At 40.6% G+C, this 20287-nt stretch overlaps 1 protein-coding gene across 1 annotated transcript in view; it reads right to left on the reverse strand.

The window, feature by feature from the left end:
- The window catches only part of LOC110089944 (alpha-fetoprotein), a 29902-nt gene extending 9615 nt beyond the window's left edge, over window positions 1-20287 (reverse strand). The window contains exons 1-10 of the mRNA XM_020813341.3: window positions 20242-20287; window positions 18904-18960; window positions 14767-18013; window positions 11093-11147; window positions 7095-7230; window positions 4923-5134; window positions 3259-3391; window positions 2105-2202; window positions 1052-1181; window positions 720-934 (exon numbers count right to left, since the gene is read on the reverse strand). Coding sequence (XP_020669000.3) covers window positions 720-934; window positions 1052-1181; window positions 2105-2202; window positions 3259-3391; window positions 4923-5134; window positions 7095-7230; window positions 11093-11147; window positions 14767-14839 — 1052 coding nt within the window. The 5' untranslated portion in view covers window positions 14840-18013; window positions 18904-18960; window positions 20242-20287. The remainder of the gene's footprint in view (window positions 1-719; window positions 935-1051; window positions 1182-2104; window positions 2203-3258; window positions 3392-4922; window positions 5135-7094; window positions 7231-11092; window positions 11148-14766; window positions 18014-18903; window positions 18961-20241) is intronic.

Here is a 20287-nt window from a genome sequence, read left to right on the forward strand (position 1 = left end):
ACTGAGTTTTCATAAACTAGAGGGAATTGGAATCCAGTCTCTTGAGCCCTAATCTGCAATTTTCTCCACTATCTTCTAAGACAGGAATAAAATTCAAAGAAAATTTTGATAGGCTTGAGTATTGGGCTGAAAACAACAGAATGAAATTAACTAGCAATGAGTGCAAAGTTCTAAACCTAGGGGGAAAAATCCAAATGCAAAGCTACAAGATGGGGGATACTACGAAAGTGAAAAGGATCATGAAATTGTTGTAGATCACAAGCTGAATATGAGGCAACTGTGTGACGTGGCTGCAAAAACGACAAATGACATTTTAGGTTGGATTAACAGAAGTATAGTCTTCAGATCCGATGAGGTACTAGTTCCTTTCTATTTGGCACTGGTTAGGCCTCATCTAGAGTACTATGTCCTGTTCTAGACACCACATTTTAAGGAGGATGCAAATTCAGAGGAGAACAATGAGGATGGATTGGAAACCAAGCCCTATGAGAAAAGACTGAAAGAACTGGGCACGTTTAGCCTTGAGAAAAGAAGACTGAGGGGTGATATGATAGCACTGGAAAGGTAGTCATACAGACGAAGGGCAGGATCTGTTATCAGTCATCCCTCAGTACAGGACATTCAACAACGAGCTCAAGTTACAGGAAACCAGATTTCACTTGAATATCTGAGAGTTCAGGACATGTAATAAGAAAAAGAAGAAAAAAATAGTGCCATACTCTGCCAGAAGAGGGTTTCGATCTTCAGCATAGCGTGGACATAACTGTTCATTGTCCATAAATTCCCTGAGGGTTGGAGATAGATTGGCAGGCTTGTCATCATTTTCCACAGCTGGAAAACATGTAGCTTGCTCAAGCACGGACTTTCCACAGCAAGCCTTAATTTTGGAAGATATATCAGCTTGGTGGCTACAGACATAGGTTGTCAAGTTGACCTGTAAGAAAAGAGGATTGTCCAGAATTGGTTATTTAAGGCTCAAAGGAGACCAGATTTGGGGGAGGGGGGCTTTCTGTTTTGGAGAATGTTGTTTGTTTATATGAACAAGTCTTACCTCCTGAAGATAGCATTCAAGGGTGTGACCTTTGCAGCAGTGTTCTTGGGCCTGTGTAATGTCCATAGCAAGCTTGTCAATAGTAGCAACATTGGCTTTGGGGAACTGCTGGCTCAATTCAGCAAATTTTCTGGAAAGGAAAGAAATAGAATATCAGAATTGTTTTAAGACAGGTTCAGAATAATACTGATTGGTGTCAGCAGAATTACCGCACTACTTTGTATACAATTATATATTTCTGTATTTCCTTTCTGCTCAATTGATGTTACATGTGCTTAAATCACTTTCATATAATCAAGTTGCTTCCTATGGAGTAATAACATCCAAAAATTCTTATCATTAGCAGCCTGCTTAGGTCCTGCAAGCCAAGGTCAACACATGTGCAGTCTTCTTCTTCTTCTTCTTCTTCTTCTTCTTCTTCTTCTTCTTCTTCTTCTTCTTCTTCTTCTTCTTCTTCTTCTTCTTCTTCTTCTTCTTCTTCTTCTTCTTCTTCTTCTTCTTATTATTATTATTATTATTATTATTATTATTATTGACTTTCACATATCTTAGCATTAACATTTTTTCTGGTTAGTCTTGTATTTTCAAGATATGTCCAAAGTATAACAGCTTCCTATGACTGGGTGACATTCCTTGCTCCATTATTTCTTCTGTTTTAAGTTATTTCTAAGTGTGCCTTTTTGATTAGTTTTTCTACATTTTGTGTACCAGTCCTATAGTACATAAGCAAAAGGGAACAACCCTGGGGTCATTGATTTTCCGTGGCATCCAGGCTCTTTTATAGATTCAAAATGCCTCCATTCTGATTAGCTGCTGAAAGATACACAATGAAAAATTTCTCTGGCACTATGAGAAAGGGTGAAATAAACACTCCATGAAGGAGGGAACATGAAAGAAACACAACATATTTTTAAATTCCTGTTTTGTAAATATAAATCATTTGTGTATAAGAGGCTCTTTTTTGGGGGGAATTGACAAAAGAACAGATATTACAGAAAATGGAGACTCTTTCATGATTACCTGCATAGCTTAAACTCAAACAATGAGACTTACAAAGCATGGATGCCTCTTTTTCCAAAGCTCTCTAGGATAGAACAAATATGCTTCTCCTCTTGATATACTTCTGTGAAACTCTGTGCAACTGGTGGTGTCTGTTTAAGAAAAATAAAAACAAAAACAGGCATATTAAAAACACTGCGAGTTGCACATATCATTTTGAGATGCAGTTAACTGTAGAAGTGACTAAATATTCCTGCTGCACTGCAGAATAATGCTATCACCTCTTAAGTTGCAACTATAATAGATCTCACTTACTATAATAGATCTTACTTATTAATAGACATGGGCACAAAGCACTTCATCGTTCTTCATTCCAATACATATGGGTGGCACCTTTGGTGCCACACAGATCCTCCCATTCCCACCCCTAGCTGGCTGGCACACTCATTATATGGCACACACCATCCGGGTCCTCCTTCTCTGGTGGCTGTCCAGTCCAGGCAGGAGTCTGAGCTTCCCTTCTCTGCCCTCTCCAGCAGCTGACCATTCAGATTAGGAGGCAGGGCAGGGATCCGCACTGTGCAGCCATTGAGTGGTCAGCTGCTGGTGGAGGCAGGGAAGGAAAGTCTGAACTCCTGCCTAGACTGGACAGCCACTGGAGAAAAAGGACCCATGTGGTGTGTGCTGGGTAGTGAGTGGGCCAGCCGGCCAGGGAGTGGGGGAAGGGAACATGTGGCACATAGACAGGATGTGTTATTATTAGTACAACGAATGAAGAGGCTGTCTACAGCAAAAGCTAAGCTAAGTACAGCAAATATTAATGGGCACTGACTTTTTTTCCTTTGCCCTTTAGAAAAGAAAGATATTGTATAGGGTTTGCAGTCATCATATGTCTGTACAAGAGTAGATTGAGACTCAGTAGAATTCTAGAGCCCACATATGCCCATCCCAGAACTTTGGAGGATTACACTGGCTTCTATGCCTCCCGACCCAAAATATTTGACTTAAAAAGTGTATGTGTTCATGTTTGTGTGCCTGTGTGGTTGAGCAGAAAAAAGCTACCTGGGACTCTCTACTGGATGCAGGATAATTTTTCCTAAACTAGCTGAGGGAGACAAAATGCGGTGAAAGTGCCCACCCCCAACACACACATTGTAGAAAGAAGAAGAGAGCCTTTTGAGCAACACTTTTATAGAACTTAACAGTACCTTTTCATCGAAGCACACATTCCCGTCATCTTTCTGGCAGCAGTTTGTCATCACTTTCTCATATATATGGATAAAATCAAGGAGCATGGATATACGGGAGACCGGGAATCTTCTGCCGACTTCATAGATGTAACTATTAAAAATATGTTTCTTGCATTAATCTTTCTTGCAGTTTATTCCAAGGTTGTGTGTTGTATGGTCGGAAGGTGGAATGGTTGTGAAACTGTGTTAAGTGTATCCTCCACTGCAACATTTGTGCTCACTCTTGTAAAGGGCGCAAGGCTGGTCATGCAACTGGTCATGAGACAGGAAGGTTTCTAAGACAGATAATAATTTGCAATTGCAAGAAACAATGAGAAGTGAAATCCGGGGTGGGTGGGAATAGAAAGTCATGGTTGAAATCCAGTACTAAGTGCAACTAGAGCAGGCCAACTGAATCAGTGTGGATTTGGAGAGTCAAGTTACATTGATTCAAGCTATTGGGTTTCAGCCAAGATCTTGGAGGATGGCATGATTGGCGGGAACCCTGACCTTGGCTGCCCTTTGTATTGAAATATTTTGTTGCAGGTTCTGCATTGATAATAGGAGGCAGCTGACATGCCACAATACTTACTATTTGAGATCCGGTAGATGATATAAACATAAATAGGGGATCTCCTGCCATCCTAATTGAATTTACAGCGTTGACAGCAGGGCATATTTGTCCCTACCTCAGGAAGAGGCAAGCTGAGGCCTGGTGACACTAGTAGCATTGCTGTGCTGTCAGCATAAGGGGCAGAAATTGGGAGACATGAAAGAGCTTCCCCTATTTTTTCAATCGGGGTGGACTGGGAGGGTGAGTCATTTAAATAGTATGGGTAATGTAGAAAAGGTGAGAAGAGCAATGGCGAGCTGTAAAGGCACTATTCTACCATGAGATGGGTCAACACGTAGCACTTGAGATGTTGGGATCCAGGGACTGACCTGGGATACCCTTCTCTGAGGCCAGCATAAGCAGCAACTTTGTTAAAGACATGAGGCTTGGGAAGGAAAAGGAATCTGGAATGTCTCACAGATGATGGATGACCAGTGCTGGGCTGTTGGTGTAGAGCAAGCATTGAGGTGAGAACCTGACCCTTACCAAACAGAAGAGGAGGTCAGGCAGATTCTACTCTTCCATCTCCATTAAGGGAAATCTGTTAAATACAGTGAAATAGAACTGTGGTCCTAGTGAAAACCCATCACTGCATTTTACATCTTTATCTTTTGTTGAGGGGCAAAATGACACATTTATAGGAACCTTCTGTGGCCCCACGAGGAGATACCACTTAGGACTTAGAGAGCACTGGATCTACCATATTTTTTCTGTATATAAGATGATACTTTTGTCTAAAATCCTTAGACTAAAAATTGTGAGTTGTCTTATACATGGAAGTAAGCTGAGGAGAGAACAAAAAGAAGTGGAGGGGTAAGGCATCAAAGCGATCTTGTCATGCTTTGATTGCTGCTTTCGCCCTCCGCTTGCTAAGCCTCCATGGAGCTTAGCAAAAGGAGGGGAAAAGCAGCGATCAAAGGGCTTCACTTTGATCAAAGGGCTGCAAATTTTCTAATTTGGGGTTAGAAAAGGGGGGGTCATTTTATACATAGGGGCATCTTATACATGAGAAAATATAGTATTTACGTACAGGCCAAGAGTCGCAGCTGCATCTTCATGAAGGGCTTTGCAGCGCTCTTCTACAGGTGACTCTTCAAAAGGTGGAAGGAAATTTTGGCTTGTATTTTTAAGGGATAGGAAACATTCCTTTCTTTCCACATTGGCTTTACCACAGCACTCTGTAAACCCGTATTTCTCAGCTAGCCCTTCTTCACGACAACACTGATCAAAGAGAAGAGTTTCCTAATGGAGAAGAGAGAAAAAGTGCTTTAATATTGCTTTAACGTTGATAATCCCAACATCTCAAGGGCTACACAAGGCGGTCATATATAAGAATGCACTAGGAATCACCAGGATGTTCATACAAATTGGAAAGAGCATCCAGGGTTTGACAACACATCCTGAAAAGAATCAGGTTTTCCAATGAACAAAATGAGGGAAGAGGAGTTACAATCACAACCCAACTGCCGCTGTTCAATATAACTAGGATGGTGTCACTGACAGTGGAGGAAGCGCTAAACAGGGTGAAGTTTACTTGTCGTTTGTAATTTATTCTCCTGAAGAATAGCCAACAGCATTCATTATCTTGCGGAACTTAGGACCCCTCAAACCAAAGGCAAGAAAACTTATCTTCTTTAGAATGCATGTTTTTTGTTTTACTTGCACTTTGGTGCTGATGCTTCTACAGAATGGAGTCTCCACAGATCATTTTCCAAATTGGGGGCGGGCGAAGCAGTGTAATGATGTGTTAGCATAGTTTGTTCACACAGGCTTTTGCTTCTGAATGAAATGCAAATCAGCTTCTTTGTCCGTACCCCTCCACTTTTAGCCCCACCCCCTGGGAGTGCAACTAGTGATTGTCAGCACATCTGGAAAATGGCCCTCAGCTCAACGGAGAACACCAACCTCAATCTAATCTGTCCAGTTTCGAGGTCAATAGTAGAGGTTAGGTTTCTCAATTGAATCATGCACTGCCTGGAAACGACTTTTCTTGGCTGACTTTCCCTATAATCTGGGAGCTGTAGACTGTGCTGATATCTCTGGAATGACATTCCTGGTATTGTCAAATAAAAGACATTTCAAAGCTTACCTCATTGTGCATATTTCCCCATGACCTGTAAAATTCATATGCTAAAATTTCTATGTTTGCAATCTCATGCTTCTCCTTGACCTTGGTATGATCTAGAAAGGCAGATTTTAAAAGGGATGCAACGAACACTCATACGTAGTCTTAACCTTCATGGAGAAGAGTGTATTGACACAATAAAACACCCTGTTGAGAATGCAGTCAATCACTGCAAGATTCTCTGCTCCTGTACAGTAGCTTAAAGTCCACTGGTTGTTTTCCATCAGCAGCAGTATTAAAGTGGAAAATTCTGCAAAAGTCTCATATTTTGTTTTAAAAGCTTATATTGTGTGCAAGAAAAGGCTTTTAGAGGATCTAAAGGAACCACTGTTTTGTACTTAGTGCAAAATGGAGGACATCTGCACAAAAATAATACAGGATTTTTTTTCTTTTAAGTTCTAGCAGTGCCTTTGTGCAGAAGCTTTCCATTTTGCTCAAAATAAAAAAATAATATCAATGGTTTGCCTTCTCCTTACATTTTGCCTGATGCTATTCTATGGCTGGGTAGCTCAATGATTTAGGTATCTGGCAGTGGAGCCAGAGGTTGAGAGTTTGATTCTCCACTGTGTCTCTTGGGAGATGAGCCAGCCTATTTGGTCTTGGGCAAGCTGCACAGTCCCAGAGCACCCTTGGTAGAAGGGAATGATAAACCATTTTATTCATGAAGGCTTTCATGCCCGGGATCTAATGGTGGTTGTGGGTTGTTCAGGCTCTTTGGCCATCTTCTGAAGGTTGTTCCCAAGCCAACTACACCAGAGCACAGAGTGCTGTCCTCTGAAGATGCTGGCCACAGAGACTGCCGAAACATTAGGAAGAACAACCTTCAGAACACGGCCAAAGAGCCCGAAAAACCCACAACAACCAATTAACCATTTTACTTAGAAAACTCTGTATTGGGTTGCCATAAGTTGGAATTGACTTGACAGCACACAATGATGATGATTCTAAGCATGGAGCATATCAAATCAGCAAAACATCAAGTGATGGACCTCAAGTGTGTGGTGAACCTAGACACCAAACAATACATTATATTATCAATCCCAAGAGGTTTCACAACATTTTGCTCTAAAGACTTACCAAAGGCTTTGCACATTCTGAATCTGCTTCTTTATCAACAGCACATTTCTGTGCAAGGTCTGTGACTCCATGTGTGATTTTTGTTAGCTCTTCATATGTGGCCTTCTGTATGGTCTGGGAATAAAAGAGTCCAACACTGCAAAAGGAGCATACAGTATACAGCAGATAAGTAGATCTAGTTATAATGTTATGCTATGCAGCAAGCTAAAGACAAACAACAGCATTTGTAAGGGCGTAATAAGTTATTGTCTCCTTACCCCTTTCCTGGCTTGACTACTACCAGTGTAGAGGAATAAGCTATAGTGGCAAAATGTCTCTAGTGACAGCCCTTCCTCCTGTTCCTGTTGACTATGAAGAGACAGCAAGTAATAGAGATCACTGGGTAATGATTCTTGCTTGAAAGCACTCTGCTAGTACAAGTTTGGCTACAGGAGATTCAAGGGATGTGTAGTCAAGGTAATTCTCTGAAACTGGGGTTCTCAAAATATGATGTAGAGAAAGGGGAGAAATGCATCAGCAGGATTCTTCAACAATGCAGGCTCTAGTGTCTTTTGGGAAGAGATCAGAATTCAGCTGTGCAACAGAGCTGTCTGAATCCTGAGTCCTAGTCAGGCTGATTCACATTGAGCTATACAGGTCTGCATCAACCCAATTCAAATCCAGAGTGAAGGATCTCTACTATAAACTGCCATCAATGAACCTTTTTTTTTTCCTGGGATTTAGTTACATAGATCATCAGCATGTCATGAGAATGGCTGATGGTCGGATTCCAAAAGATCTCCTATATGGAGAATTAGTGCAGGGAAATTGCCCCAGAGGGAGACCACAGCTGCGATATAATGATATCTGCAAGCGAGATCTGAAGGCCTTAGGAATGGACCTCAACAGATGGGAAATCTTGACATCTGAGTGTTCACCCTGGAGGCAGGTGGTGCATCATGGCCTCTCCCAGTTTGAAGAGACACTTGTGCAGCAGGCTGAGGCAAAGAGGCAGTCCTGAAAGCTGCAAAATCAGGGAGCTGGACAGGGGACAGATTGTATTTGTCTTCACTGTGGAAGGGATTGTCACTCTCGAATTGGCCTTCTCAGCCACACTAGACGCTGTTCCAAGTCCTCTATTCAGAGCACGTTACCATAGCCTCTCGAGACTGAAGGATGCCTAATCTAAGTTACATAGAGCTAAAACTAGCAATTTTGGTGCCAGGGGCTTCTCTGACCTACCACTTTTCTTAGATCACACGACATAGGCATATACAGAAGAGAACAGAGGAACAGAGAGGAATGCATTAGACTAAATGTGCAACAGCTGCATTGGTAGGCCTGTGGATATTCCCTTCAGACCAGATTTTGCACCTTACACCTTCAGGGAAAATGGGAGGGTGCTCTTCCAAGCACCAAATTGTTATGCCCTCTGCATTTGGCACCCCAGGTCAAAGACGCAATGAGCCTGCTCTTTTTACAGTGCTGCTGAGCACTGACTATGAAGTAGCATCCATAGCACTGTTGCAGGCTTTCCCTTCTTTATTTCCCAGTTTATATCATACAAGTCTGTGCTTCTCATTACAATACCTCATCTATGACCACCACAATATTTTGCTTCTGCAGCACTTCTACTGCCATGCTACATCGAGTTGTGATGGGTCAAGCACAATGCATCCGATAAGTGGCTCTCCCTTCCTGGCATGGGTATTTTCTAGTGACCATTGTACTAGGTATTCAGAACTGGAGATGGACATGAACCACCAGTTAAGCAGGTCATGCTGGTTCATTTATCAGCCAAACAGATGTTTGGAACTTCAGAGCCCTGCCTCCTCTGGTGGGTGCCCACTCAGAAGCAGCACCCAGAGGAGGCAGGCCTTTGAAGCACCAAACAACACTTCAGCTGATAAACAAACTGGCATGAACTACTCTGCGTGTTATTTCAATGCTGAACATAAGAGATGTTCTCAGGGGCTCTGGCGTGGTACTTCCTAAACTGAGGGAACAATGGTTTTGCTTCCCTGCCTGGAAGAGATAGCTTAGCTTGATTTAGTAGCCTCCTGTTCTAACTCTCTGCCAGTCCCCTTAGCCACCTTTCAACCCCATCCCTGAACTCTGCCCCTTTGTGTGGATTTTTTGTTTGTTTTGTCTGGACACTGGCAGGATGGAAGAACAAGAAGCACAGCAAACACAAAACTGGCTCCCAGATTCCAACAAAGCTGCATTAAAGTGCTGATGCTTACATATAAAGCCCTAAACGGTTTAGGACCTCGGTACTTGGCGGAACGCCTTCTCCCGCCAAGAACTACCCGTGTCACTCGCGCGAGCCAGGAGGTGAGGCTTGAGGAGCCTAACGCCGAGGGAGGCCCAGAAGGAGAAGACAAGAAATCGGGCCTTCTCGGCGGTGGCTCCTCGCCTCTGGAACAACTTACCTCCTGAGATTCGCGTGGCCCCCTCGCTGGGTTCTTTTAAGAACCAATTAAAAACATGGATGTTTAGGTAGGCCTTCCCATCAGATAATTCCTGACACCCCTTTTTTCCCTCTCCTCAGTTTTCCTATTCTGTTTAATATCTTTCTCATGTAAAATTGTTTTATGTGTATATCTATTGTATGATTTTAATGTTGTTAGCCGCCTAGAGTGGTCCTGACACGACCAGATAGGCAGGATATTAAATAAATAAATAAATAAATAAATAAATAAATAAATAAATAAATAAATAAATAAATAAATAAAAACAATTCATCACCTAAAAAAAGAAAAAGCAAGAGATGAAAGGAATGCAGATCGGGCAAAAACAAAAGAAAAATAACAAATAAGAAGACAGAAAAGTTTGGGCACCTTGAAGACTAAGTGCTATATTTTGCTGTGGGCTTCCATGGGCAGCTCCAGTTCCTTTCACTCTCAACCTCTACACTTTGATTGGGGAGTGTTGCTGAGATTTTGGTTGCTGGAGCTGTCAATGAACAAATTCCATTTCCCTTCCATCTCTCCCAGTTCCAGTGTTTTCCATATCAGGCATTGTTTTATTTACTCTATTTATATTATTTATACACCACTTTTCTCTCCATAGGGGACCAAGGTAGCTCACATTCCTTAAACCTGTATAAACCATCACAGTTTTAAATATATCATTAAAAACTATATTTACTAAGATCAAAACCAACTTAAAAAATATTTTTCAGCATTTTGGAGACACACTGTTTCAGGGTTGTTTATATCTTTTACTGATCTAATCCAATTCAGGTTATATTTGAATTTGTTTGAGTTGTACAGATTCAGTTCAGGATTCAGGTTGAAGCTGAGATAAAGTTAATTCATGTTTTAAAGGTATTTTTAGATGATGTATGCTTGTCTCTGAGCCACTCTGTAAAAAGGCGGACTCTTCCTCTTTAGAGGAAGACTTAATCCCTCCTGCCGCTGTTATTTTAATTGTGTGCAGTATAATTATTTAAATATGTTACTTTTAAGAAGAGTTGCTTATTACGTGTGTGTGTGTGTGTGTGTGTGTGTGTGTGAGCGCGCACACGCACGTGTGTATGTGTGTGTACAGACTTTGTTGGTTGATTAGACATTTTAAGTAACAATCTAAATGTGTAATCAATTCATAGTAGAGGCCAACCATATTTAACACTTTCTCTAACCTCATTTGATGAGTTAATGGTTCTTTATGAGCTTTGTGACACAGTGGTTAAATTGCAGTGCTGCAGTCAAGACTCTGCTCACGGCCTGAGTTCTATCCCAATGGGCTCAGGTAGCCAGCTTGAGGTTGACTTAACCTTCCATTCTTCTGAGGTCAGTAAATGGAGTACCCTTCTCACTGGCAATGGACAGTGTGTAGCCCACATCATTAAATTGTAAATCATCCAGAGAGTGCTTTGAGTGTGATGGGGTGGTATATAAGTAGCACACTTTATTGTTGTCAAGATCACTCATTATTTTCCCAGTAGTTTACGTATCTTTATCTATTGTCCTTCTTTAAACTGAATTCCCTCTCCCCAAGTATTTTAAGATACTTACATTTCTGTAAGCTCCTGAAATGAGGAGAATGTAGTGTCATACAGGGTCACTGTTTCTGGAAAGAAGATAACCATGAAGTCATCAAACAATGTTATTAAGAACATTCTAGGTGTTTCTTGCAGATTAAAAAGGAGCATCCAGTGGACTTTGACATTGAATTTGCTGGAAACAAGGCACAATTAAGCAGCTGAATACAATTTTCAACACCACTGCGGAGGCATCTTGATAGGAAATGCATCAAGATTGCAGGAATGCAAAAACTCTCACTTTGCTTTTACATTGTTTCTTCAAACCCCATCTGCATTTTCTTCTCATGCTTGCTTTGAATCCTTCCCTCCTTTTTAAAATTCCACATTAAAACTTAATGGGCATTTCAATGCATGTTTTCTGGTCTCCACATTCATTTGATTATGCAACTTGATGAAAGTATGTTTAACAATGATGCCCATTCTCACCATTCACATTTTGCAACATGTGCTTTTTCTGTGTGTTATTGCTTTGAAACATCCTCTTTGCCCACCCAACCTGAAATAATGAGAGGAGACACAGCAATATGGGTTAGAATTAGGGCCACAACTTTATTAACTATGTAACTTTTAACTACCCCCTTTTACAAGGGGTCAGCCATATTGCTAACAGGTCTGGAAACCTTGCCATTCTTGACCAACCGGTCCAGACCTTTGGCCCTGGGAGTTCCTATCCCAAGAGGGTGCTGTCATACTGTCCAGCACCCACTTGGCCATCCACCTGGAATACCTGGGACCACCCTCTACCCATGTCTCTAGACTCCAAGTGCCCAGTGCCCCCTGGTGTCTCCCTGTTTTCTCTCCCCTCAGCTAAACCTCTTTAAATGCAATTCTGAGAGGAAGGATCCCTTGCACCCTCTGGGTGCCCACCCTGAAACTCACCTGAGCCTACCCTGTTTAGCACTACCTGCTGTCATGACTTTACTGCCAGTGACCTATTTAGCTCTGATGTGATCCCTGGGAATAGGAATGGGATGAGCGAAAAACCACCTGCAGCATAGAGCTAATTTGCCACAGGTCAAAAATTCCCATCTGGCCCCACAGTGACCAGATACTCTCATTCATATCCTGGGTGGGAGGGTTGACCACCCGTCAGGCAGGGAAGAGGACGGCGTAGGTCACGAGGCTCATTTTAAAAATTTGTATTAAGGAAGGCCTGCCCATCCGCTCACGAGGCCCCTCTTCGAGTGGGTGGGCAAAGAGTCCCTGCCCAGGCAGCTCTGTCCCTTTGCGAAGTGCCGAACCTTCGCAGATGCGCTAGTTATCAACACAAAGATTAGACATCTCCCTTAAATTGCATGGGTTTGAGCAGCACAGTTTTAGTTATACATGGATTTTTTTCAATAAATAATAAATATTCCAATAAATAAATACAGTAAAATTTTCACCAATGAATAATCATTCAATAAATGCTGTGCCGCTATTTGTCTCCAGGAAGTGGCCTGAGAAAGGTGGATCTTGGACATCTTGAGGCCTGTGTTGTTGATGATGAGGCAGCCTCCGGTCTGATGGCAGCAGTCCAGCTAGCCCCCCTCTCCTGGCATGGCCATTCCACATAACTGGGGTAACTGGGGAGTGTACTGGGGCATGCTCTACACCTGTCATTTGTTCTCAGTGCGTATGTGTGTATTAATCAACTGTTTACTCTTTGTAGTTATATTTTGGAGGGCATAAGAGGTATACATGAATTGTGAACTACACAGGAGTCCAACGTCCCTAACACCAGCAATTTTAAAGATAGAAATATATTTCTTTTTTCAGTGAGTAGTAAGATATGTGAAAATGATACGTCCTCAAGGCTGTTGAAGCCAATTATTTTTTTTTTCATTTTGATGTTCATTTTTCCTCATTTAATCAATTGGCTGATACATATACATCCACAGCAAAGCCACATTGACATTTATGTGAGTCCCAATTTTAAATAAAAACAAAACAAAAGGAAAGAACATAAGTTTTCCTTGACTAAGCAACTTCCTACTTTTGCCAAAAACTAATTTTGTTTGCATTCACAAGCCTGGTTTCTAAATTTATTTATTTATTAAATTTACACCCCGCCCCTCTAGACCATGTCTATTCAGGGCGGCTTACAACATAAAAATCAATATAATAAGACAATTCATTTAAGAAAAAATTACCTAGATGGGGTAGGATAAGGAAAGAAGAAATAAAAAGACTTAGCTGACTGGAGGGAAGGCCTGCCTAAATAGCCAAGTTTTTAATTGTCTTTTAAAAACACCCAGTGAGGGTGCCAGCCGAATTTCTGTTGGGAGGGCGTTCCACAGCCGAGGGGCCACCGCCGAGAAGGCCCGGTTTCTAGTTTTTTCCTTCCGAACCTCTCTCAGCATCAGGTCCCTCAGCCGTCCCTGCTGGCTATGGTGCATGATTCGGGTAGATCTGGGTGGGAGAAGACGATCTGCCAAATATTGAGGTCTCAAACCGTTTAGCACTTTGAAGTCGACGCGGAAACGGATGGGCAACCAGTGCAAAGCAGCCAGATTGGAGGAGATGTGTTGGTGTTTTCTCACCAAGTCCCTCTTTCCAGTGGACATGAGTAGTGTAGGCAAGGTTAATAACCCAAAGCCTGAGTAGGCTTGCTGATGGACCAAAGTTCTGCTTGGGCAGGGGTTAAGTTCGAGCTTGGATGCTATTGTCTGTAGGTTGTGTAATGGGAAACAGCTTGCACTAGACCATGCCACAAGAATCCAAAATTATGAGCTATTTCTTTGTCTAATCATACACTCTATCTCATTCTTGTAACATCATAGAAAACTTCACAATTCATTTCAAACTCACTCTGCTACAGTATCAGGAAGATCTGTGTGAACTGTAGCAGACATGACATATGTAGAGAACCAACCAAAGTCCTCCCATTTATGGCATGCCATCAAGTCTGCTCTGACTTATGGAGTCCCCTTCCAGGATTTCCTACATATAGCATGCTCAGAAGTGGTTTAACCATTCTCTCCTTCTGGGGACACTCTGGGGATGTGCAACTTACCTAAATCCACACAGGCTGGCTTTTCCTAGGCACCCCATGTAACCTTGGGCAAGCTGCACAGCTATAGAATACCTCCAGAATTAATGCCCCCAGAATTAACCTCTCAACCTTTGGTTTGTAGTCAGATACCTAACTCACTGAGCTACCCAGACAGCTTATTAGGGTTGTAGATAATAATAATCAGTTCTGTGTGCAAACACAATTAATTGGGAGAGCCTTCAGTGAGACTTACGTTGAATCAACTGAAATTTGCAAAAGAAATCTTTCCAAAAACAATATTCCAATCTTTTTCTTAAACAACAACAATAACATTGGAAACCCAGTTTTAGAAGTCTGACCAGTTTGAATTAACTGCCTGTTAGCTACAACATGGAAATTATACTTAATCAAATTAAGATATCATCTTAGAACTGCAGAGCTGGAATTGATCCTAGGATTTATCAAGTCCAGCCTCTGTCAAGGAGGCACAGTGGGGAACTGAATCCCAATCTCTGGCTTTGCACCCAGATAACTATGTCACTGAGATATCCAGCAGTGCAACACATATTCATTCATTTGGAGTAAGTCTCAGTGCATTTAATAGGACTGACTGTTTTCTGAATAGACATATGTAGAATTGCACCATCCACATCGAAAAACAAAATTCTTACCTGCTTTTTCAGTTAAAGGGTCTGATTCAGCAAGGCTTAACAAGAAAAGGCAAGTGAATGTTACCCACTTCATGCTTCAGTGTCGTTCAGGCTATGCAGAACTATATGAATTCACAGTGGAAAAAGCAATGGGGCAGAAAGAGTTTTCTATTTCCCAGTGTCTATATTCTTGGTTAATCACAAGCTTGTATATTCAAAGGACATGGTATGATTTGTTGGTGATTCCTGCTAATAATTCACAGTATATTTTAAAACATGTTTGCTAAGAGATCCTGTTCCAAAAGAGGCTTGTAGGGGGTGAGATTGAGAAAGTCATTGCTTACAAAATTGAGAGAGGCAGACTTTAGTCTTATGAGCAATTGAAAACCTGTTTTCTTTCATAGCTCAAATAAGGATTCAGTCATTCTTTGGCGTTTTTGCTTTTTCTGGGTGGTTGGCAAAGCAGAGAGAACCATAACAAGTGTTGCCACTGGAATCATTACCTCATGACTAGAGAGAGACAAAATGAACTTGTTTCCCACATTTAGAACAGTATTTAGAACCTTGGGTCCCCAGATGTTCTTGGGCCACGTCTCCCAGAAATTCTGGCCAGTAGAGCTAATGGTGAAGGCATCTGGGAGTTTTAGTCCAAGAACATCTGGGGACCCACAGTTAGGAACCACTGACCTAAAACTTCCACCATGGTCAAAGCGAGGAGATGAGACATCTTGCCTCAGCCATAAATGCTGTGGCAGCCCTATTAAAGATGTGGTATGAATGACTTGGGGGGCACAACATTCTGATGATGTTTGAAGCCTCAGATTGTCTTGGAAAGGTAATCTCTTTCTCTTAGATCTGATGAAGTGGACTTGTTCATGAATGCTCACATTAAAATATTAATTTTATATTATATTAATATATATAAAAGTTTGTTTTTAAGATAACACTATGTTTTTGCCTTTTTAAAAAACTTTTTATTTCTAGTTTGCTTTTACCTATAAAGCGCACCAGCAAGGACCTTAAAAACAATCACTTCTCCTGCTTCTCTGTCAGGGGCAGAGGAAATGTTCAATTTGCCAATACCTTGAAAAGGCTCCCTTATTAAGCACTTCATGATATTAGAAATTGAAACCAGAAGGAGCTGGGCCAAACAGGGTTGCTTGAACTCCAGGATGCTTTACATGGATGTGAGGTATTACACCTCCACCTGATCTCGAAGTGACCCTATTTGACCATCCCCAGCCTCCTCGAAATACTCCATCAGATCCTACCCTATCACTCTTAAAGTGACCCTTCTGTCTGTCCGGAAATCGCTCCAACCTGGCCTCTCAAAGTAGAAGCTCTACAGCTGGACCAAAAAGTCCAGCTTGGGTATGGATCAGATTTGGGATGGAGCACATTTCCCTGTACATTGTGAGATCTTCAGGAAATAGATTGTACCAGACGTGGTCAAAACTGCAGTCCATTTCCCCATGTGGTCATACCCTCTGTCTGTCTGTCTGACTCATGCTTTCTCTTTTGAGTCAATGTTTTCATTAGGGCTTTATTTTATTTTTTTGCCTGCTTCTCCCCCCTCTCTCATTCTTCCCTGAACACTCTTTCTCTCTTTGTTCTCCTCATCACAACAACGCCTGCTTACATTTTATCCTGCCTCTTCATTATGTGGCTCCGTTTCTCCTGGTGAAACAACATGTAGTCTGGGAAGTTCTGGGAGTTGTAGTCCAAAACTACAGATCTGTAGATCTTTATTTGTGAGTCTGTGTCTCTAAATCATTAGTATATGTTGACAGAATACAACTATTCACTCATGAGTCTGTTTAATCATATTCTATATGACAACAGACCAATGAGTTATATTTAGATAAGGAAGTGAGGTACTTAACCTTTTCCACAAGGTTTTCTGATTTCTCAATCATTTCTAAAGTATATGAACTCTTTATCATGCTGGCAAAAGACAATTGTTTACAGAGAAGATTGGAAAATGTTTAATGGGTAACAAAAATGTTTAACTCCTTTGTGTAATCGGATAAGAGAGGCCTGTAGGAGATCACCTCCATCTATTAAAAAGGATTTAACCTCTTATATTTTTTTACCCCATACAGTTATAAATCTATCTGGTGTCAACATAGTTTTGAAGTATTTATAACAGGTATCAAATTGTTTGGCTTCAGCTGAGGTGGGCTAAGTGCTTCAGCTGTAAGGAAAGAAGTAAAGTAAATGGGATTTCAGTTATTTAGTAAGAGCAATCTTGACCCTTCCTTGTAATCTTCCTTGTAATCTTGACCCTTCCTGCTTTTTTGGTTCTTTTTAAAATAAGCTCGTTTTTGATCTATTATCACTGCACAAGACTGCAGTTGTGTTATTGCTTAGTACAGCAAATCAAGATTCTGCAAGGCAATTTTAAAACCAGGAGAGGACCCTCCCCCCAGAAATTATAACTTCGAAATTGCACTCCAGATGAGCACCAAATATGGCCCAAATGTAGCAGACAATCTGGTCTTGCTCTGTGCCATATTTGGGGACATTTGGGCCAAAGATTTCCAACTTATAAATTCTCAAGTAGCTGGATGATATTTCCTCAGTAGAGAAAAACAAAGGGAACCTGTGGAGGCCCTCAGCAGCTATCTTGGTCCCTGAGTAATGAGGGAGTTAAAAGTGCTATAATCAAGTTCTGCTTCTTCTGCTGCAGGGAGACATCTATAAAAATGTTGTGGCAGCCATAAATCATTTGAATTGAATGCTACCACATTAGAGAAGTATGAAACAGGGCATGCCCCAATCTAAATCAGATCCAGACATGTGGATATTTCTCTTTTTTTTCCACCCTCACCTTCCCAATTCTGTCCCCCTTTTCCATAGGCTAACAGTCTCCTTTCCTCTTACATCCCAATGTCCTTATCAACAGATGTCTCCACCTAGAAAATACCTCAGGTCAAGAAAGCAAGCTGGTAAGGAAGAACTATCCCCATTCCCCATTTGTCTCCTTAATGCCCTTCTTCTTTCTTTCTAGCCCTTCTTATTCTCTTGCTCTTTTCCTCTTCACCCACCCCTTGCTTTTTTGCTATAATTAGCCAAATCAATAAACTGTGCCAGAGAAGGATCTTATTGAAATATTTTATTCATTTTCTTCATTTGCACTGTCATGGAAGGTGAAAAGTCACAGAAAAAAAAAATCAAATTCCAGGTTTCCATTTAATCAGAAAGCAAGCAACACCAGGGGTGCCTTGGCATATTGGGCCTTTAGCTCCAGCATTCTCCCATTGCTCATCTAGAGGAGGGGGAAAAAGCAAAACATTATTTTCAACCCTGAGTGAGAATCTTAGTGTTGATCAATTACAACGTCTTTTAGAAACCGCATGCTACTACATGTGAACTTTGAAATGGTGATTCTTCTCTTCTTTGGGAATTTGAAGGAACTAAAATTAAGGACAAATGAATAGGGAGAAACTAAAATTGGACAAAGTGTGAGGTGGAGTACTCATTGGCCATATCACAGGACCAAAGGTTCCTTCAATATTTGTCTGGCAGACTCCTATCTACATCTCTAGGCGGAACTGTGCAAATTGATTTGAGAGAGAATTTTTCCCCACTACAAATGATTTTTGGCTGAAATGCTGTTAGAGTTTGCCTATGGTTTGTGTAACCTGTCATGGCCAACTGTTCATAAGGTGCCCATGATGCATTTTGGTTGAGCAGTCAGGGGGAGGACACAACCAAGATGCATAATAGCACATCAACCATTCTCCATAATTAACTCTGACAAGTTAGGCAGACCTCATATGAATATGAATAAGATTCAATAATTTTCTTCCAGTGTCACCTCTCATTCAGTGAGTTCTGCCCATTTTTGATATCATTTTTTAAATGGCTCGTGAACTTCTTTGGACAAAATTATTCATATTTTGCATTTTTACAGTGCTAATATATCTGGTTATAATGTGAACAACACAATATAATTTGAAGCATCTCATCTACCTATTGATCTTGTTGCCTGTTACTGATTGCTATAATAGTTTTTTAAATTGTCCTTAATTTTAAAAAAATGATAAAATAAAATTTTTCGGCAAATTTTCAATGACATTGATTCTTTCATCAGCATTGCTAGTCTAAAACCACTAAAAACCTTTTTACAGAAAGCATATTTCTGCACTAGCTCACCTGAAATCCTTAGTACTCTTCAAGGGCAGTTTCAATCTGTTCAATCAGTTTTGTAACCTTAAAGAAAAGACACACATTGTTGTAGCTTTATTTGTTCTGACTCTACCTCTGATAGCCATCTCTTTGTGTAAAAGTAACTATGTGAATTCTTGTAATCTTAGTTATATAGATTTATTTTTCTTTGTATCACATATGTAGAGACTTTTTTTGTTTTTGGCCTCTGAAGAAAATGAAACAACAACAACAACAACAACAAAAAACTCTTGCAACACAACTTTAATTTTTGAGCCCTTTTGAGATTCTCTTCAAAATTATCAATTTCACACTCCTCACAAGATTTACTGCCTTCCCCTCAGGTATTATTTGATTTTTTTCCCTACTTCTTTCCATCTTGAATAACTCTATTATTGATGTTTAAATGTCGTTATATTTTATACTGTTATTATATATGTTGGAAGCCGCCCAGAGTAGTCAGTTGACTAGATGGGCGGGGTATAAATAAATAAATAAATAAATAAATAAATAAATAAATAAATAAATAAATAAATAAATAAATAAATAAATAAATAAATAAATAAATAAATAAATACATGCAGTCAACATGCAGCTTGTCTCCAAAATCTGGGCAATTCTTCGGATTGTGGTTATGTTTTGGAAAAATAAAATATGCATGAAATTATGGATATATTTAAAAATATATAAAATTATATATATATATTTAAAAATAGCAAGCTTTTTGATGCAGTGGTTAAGCTGCAGTCCTGCAGTCAAGCCTCTGCTCATGCAGTTTCAACAGGTTCAAATAGCTTTCCATACTTCCGAGGTCAGTGAAATGAGCAACCAGCTTGCTGGAGGCAAAGTGTTCCTTGATTAATTATGTTGTAAACCACCCAGAGTGTGCTCTATGGAGCAGTATATGAACAGCAGGAGCAGTGGCAGCAGCAGTAGCAACAACAACAACTACGAAAGCAATTAACTTCACAATTGAAAAGCACACATAAATGCACTGTTGTCCATGAGGGAAATGTGCAACCTTAGAAAAGGTTTCTAAATAAATGTGCCCATAATGAAAACTATGTGAGCAAAATGCATGTAAACATTCATGCAGGAAGTGAAAATGCAAGGTTGTAACTTGATACAGAGAAATGATGGGAAGGGAATGTAGATGGTATACAGAGAATGCACATGCATGTGTAGAAACATGCGCAACAGAGACTGACCAATCTGTATTTGAGTGAATGGTTTGGGTCCTGCTAACCCCTGACTGTAGCTATATATATAAAAAATTTCCACTTCTTCAAACAAAGTGCCAGATACTTATACTTTATAAATGTTTACCTCTGTGTTAAAGCATTCCAGGTGATTTTCTACAGTATAACAGTTT

Source organism: Pogona vitticeps, chromosome 6, assembly GCF_051106095.1.
Source record: "Pogona vitticeps strain Pit_001003342236 chromosome 6, PviZW2.1, whole genome shotgun sequence".
Lineage (NCBI taxonomy): Eukaryota > Metazoa > Chordata > Lepidosauria > Squamata > Agamidae > Pogona > Pogona vitticeps.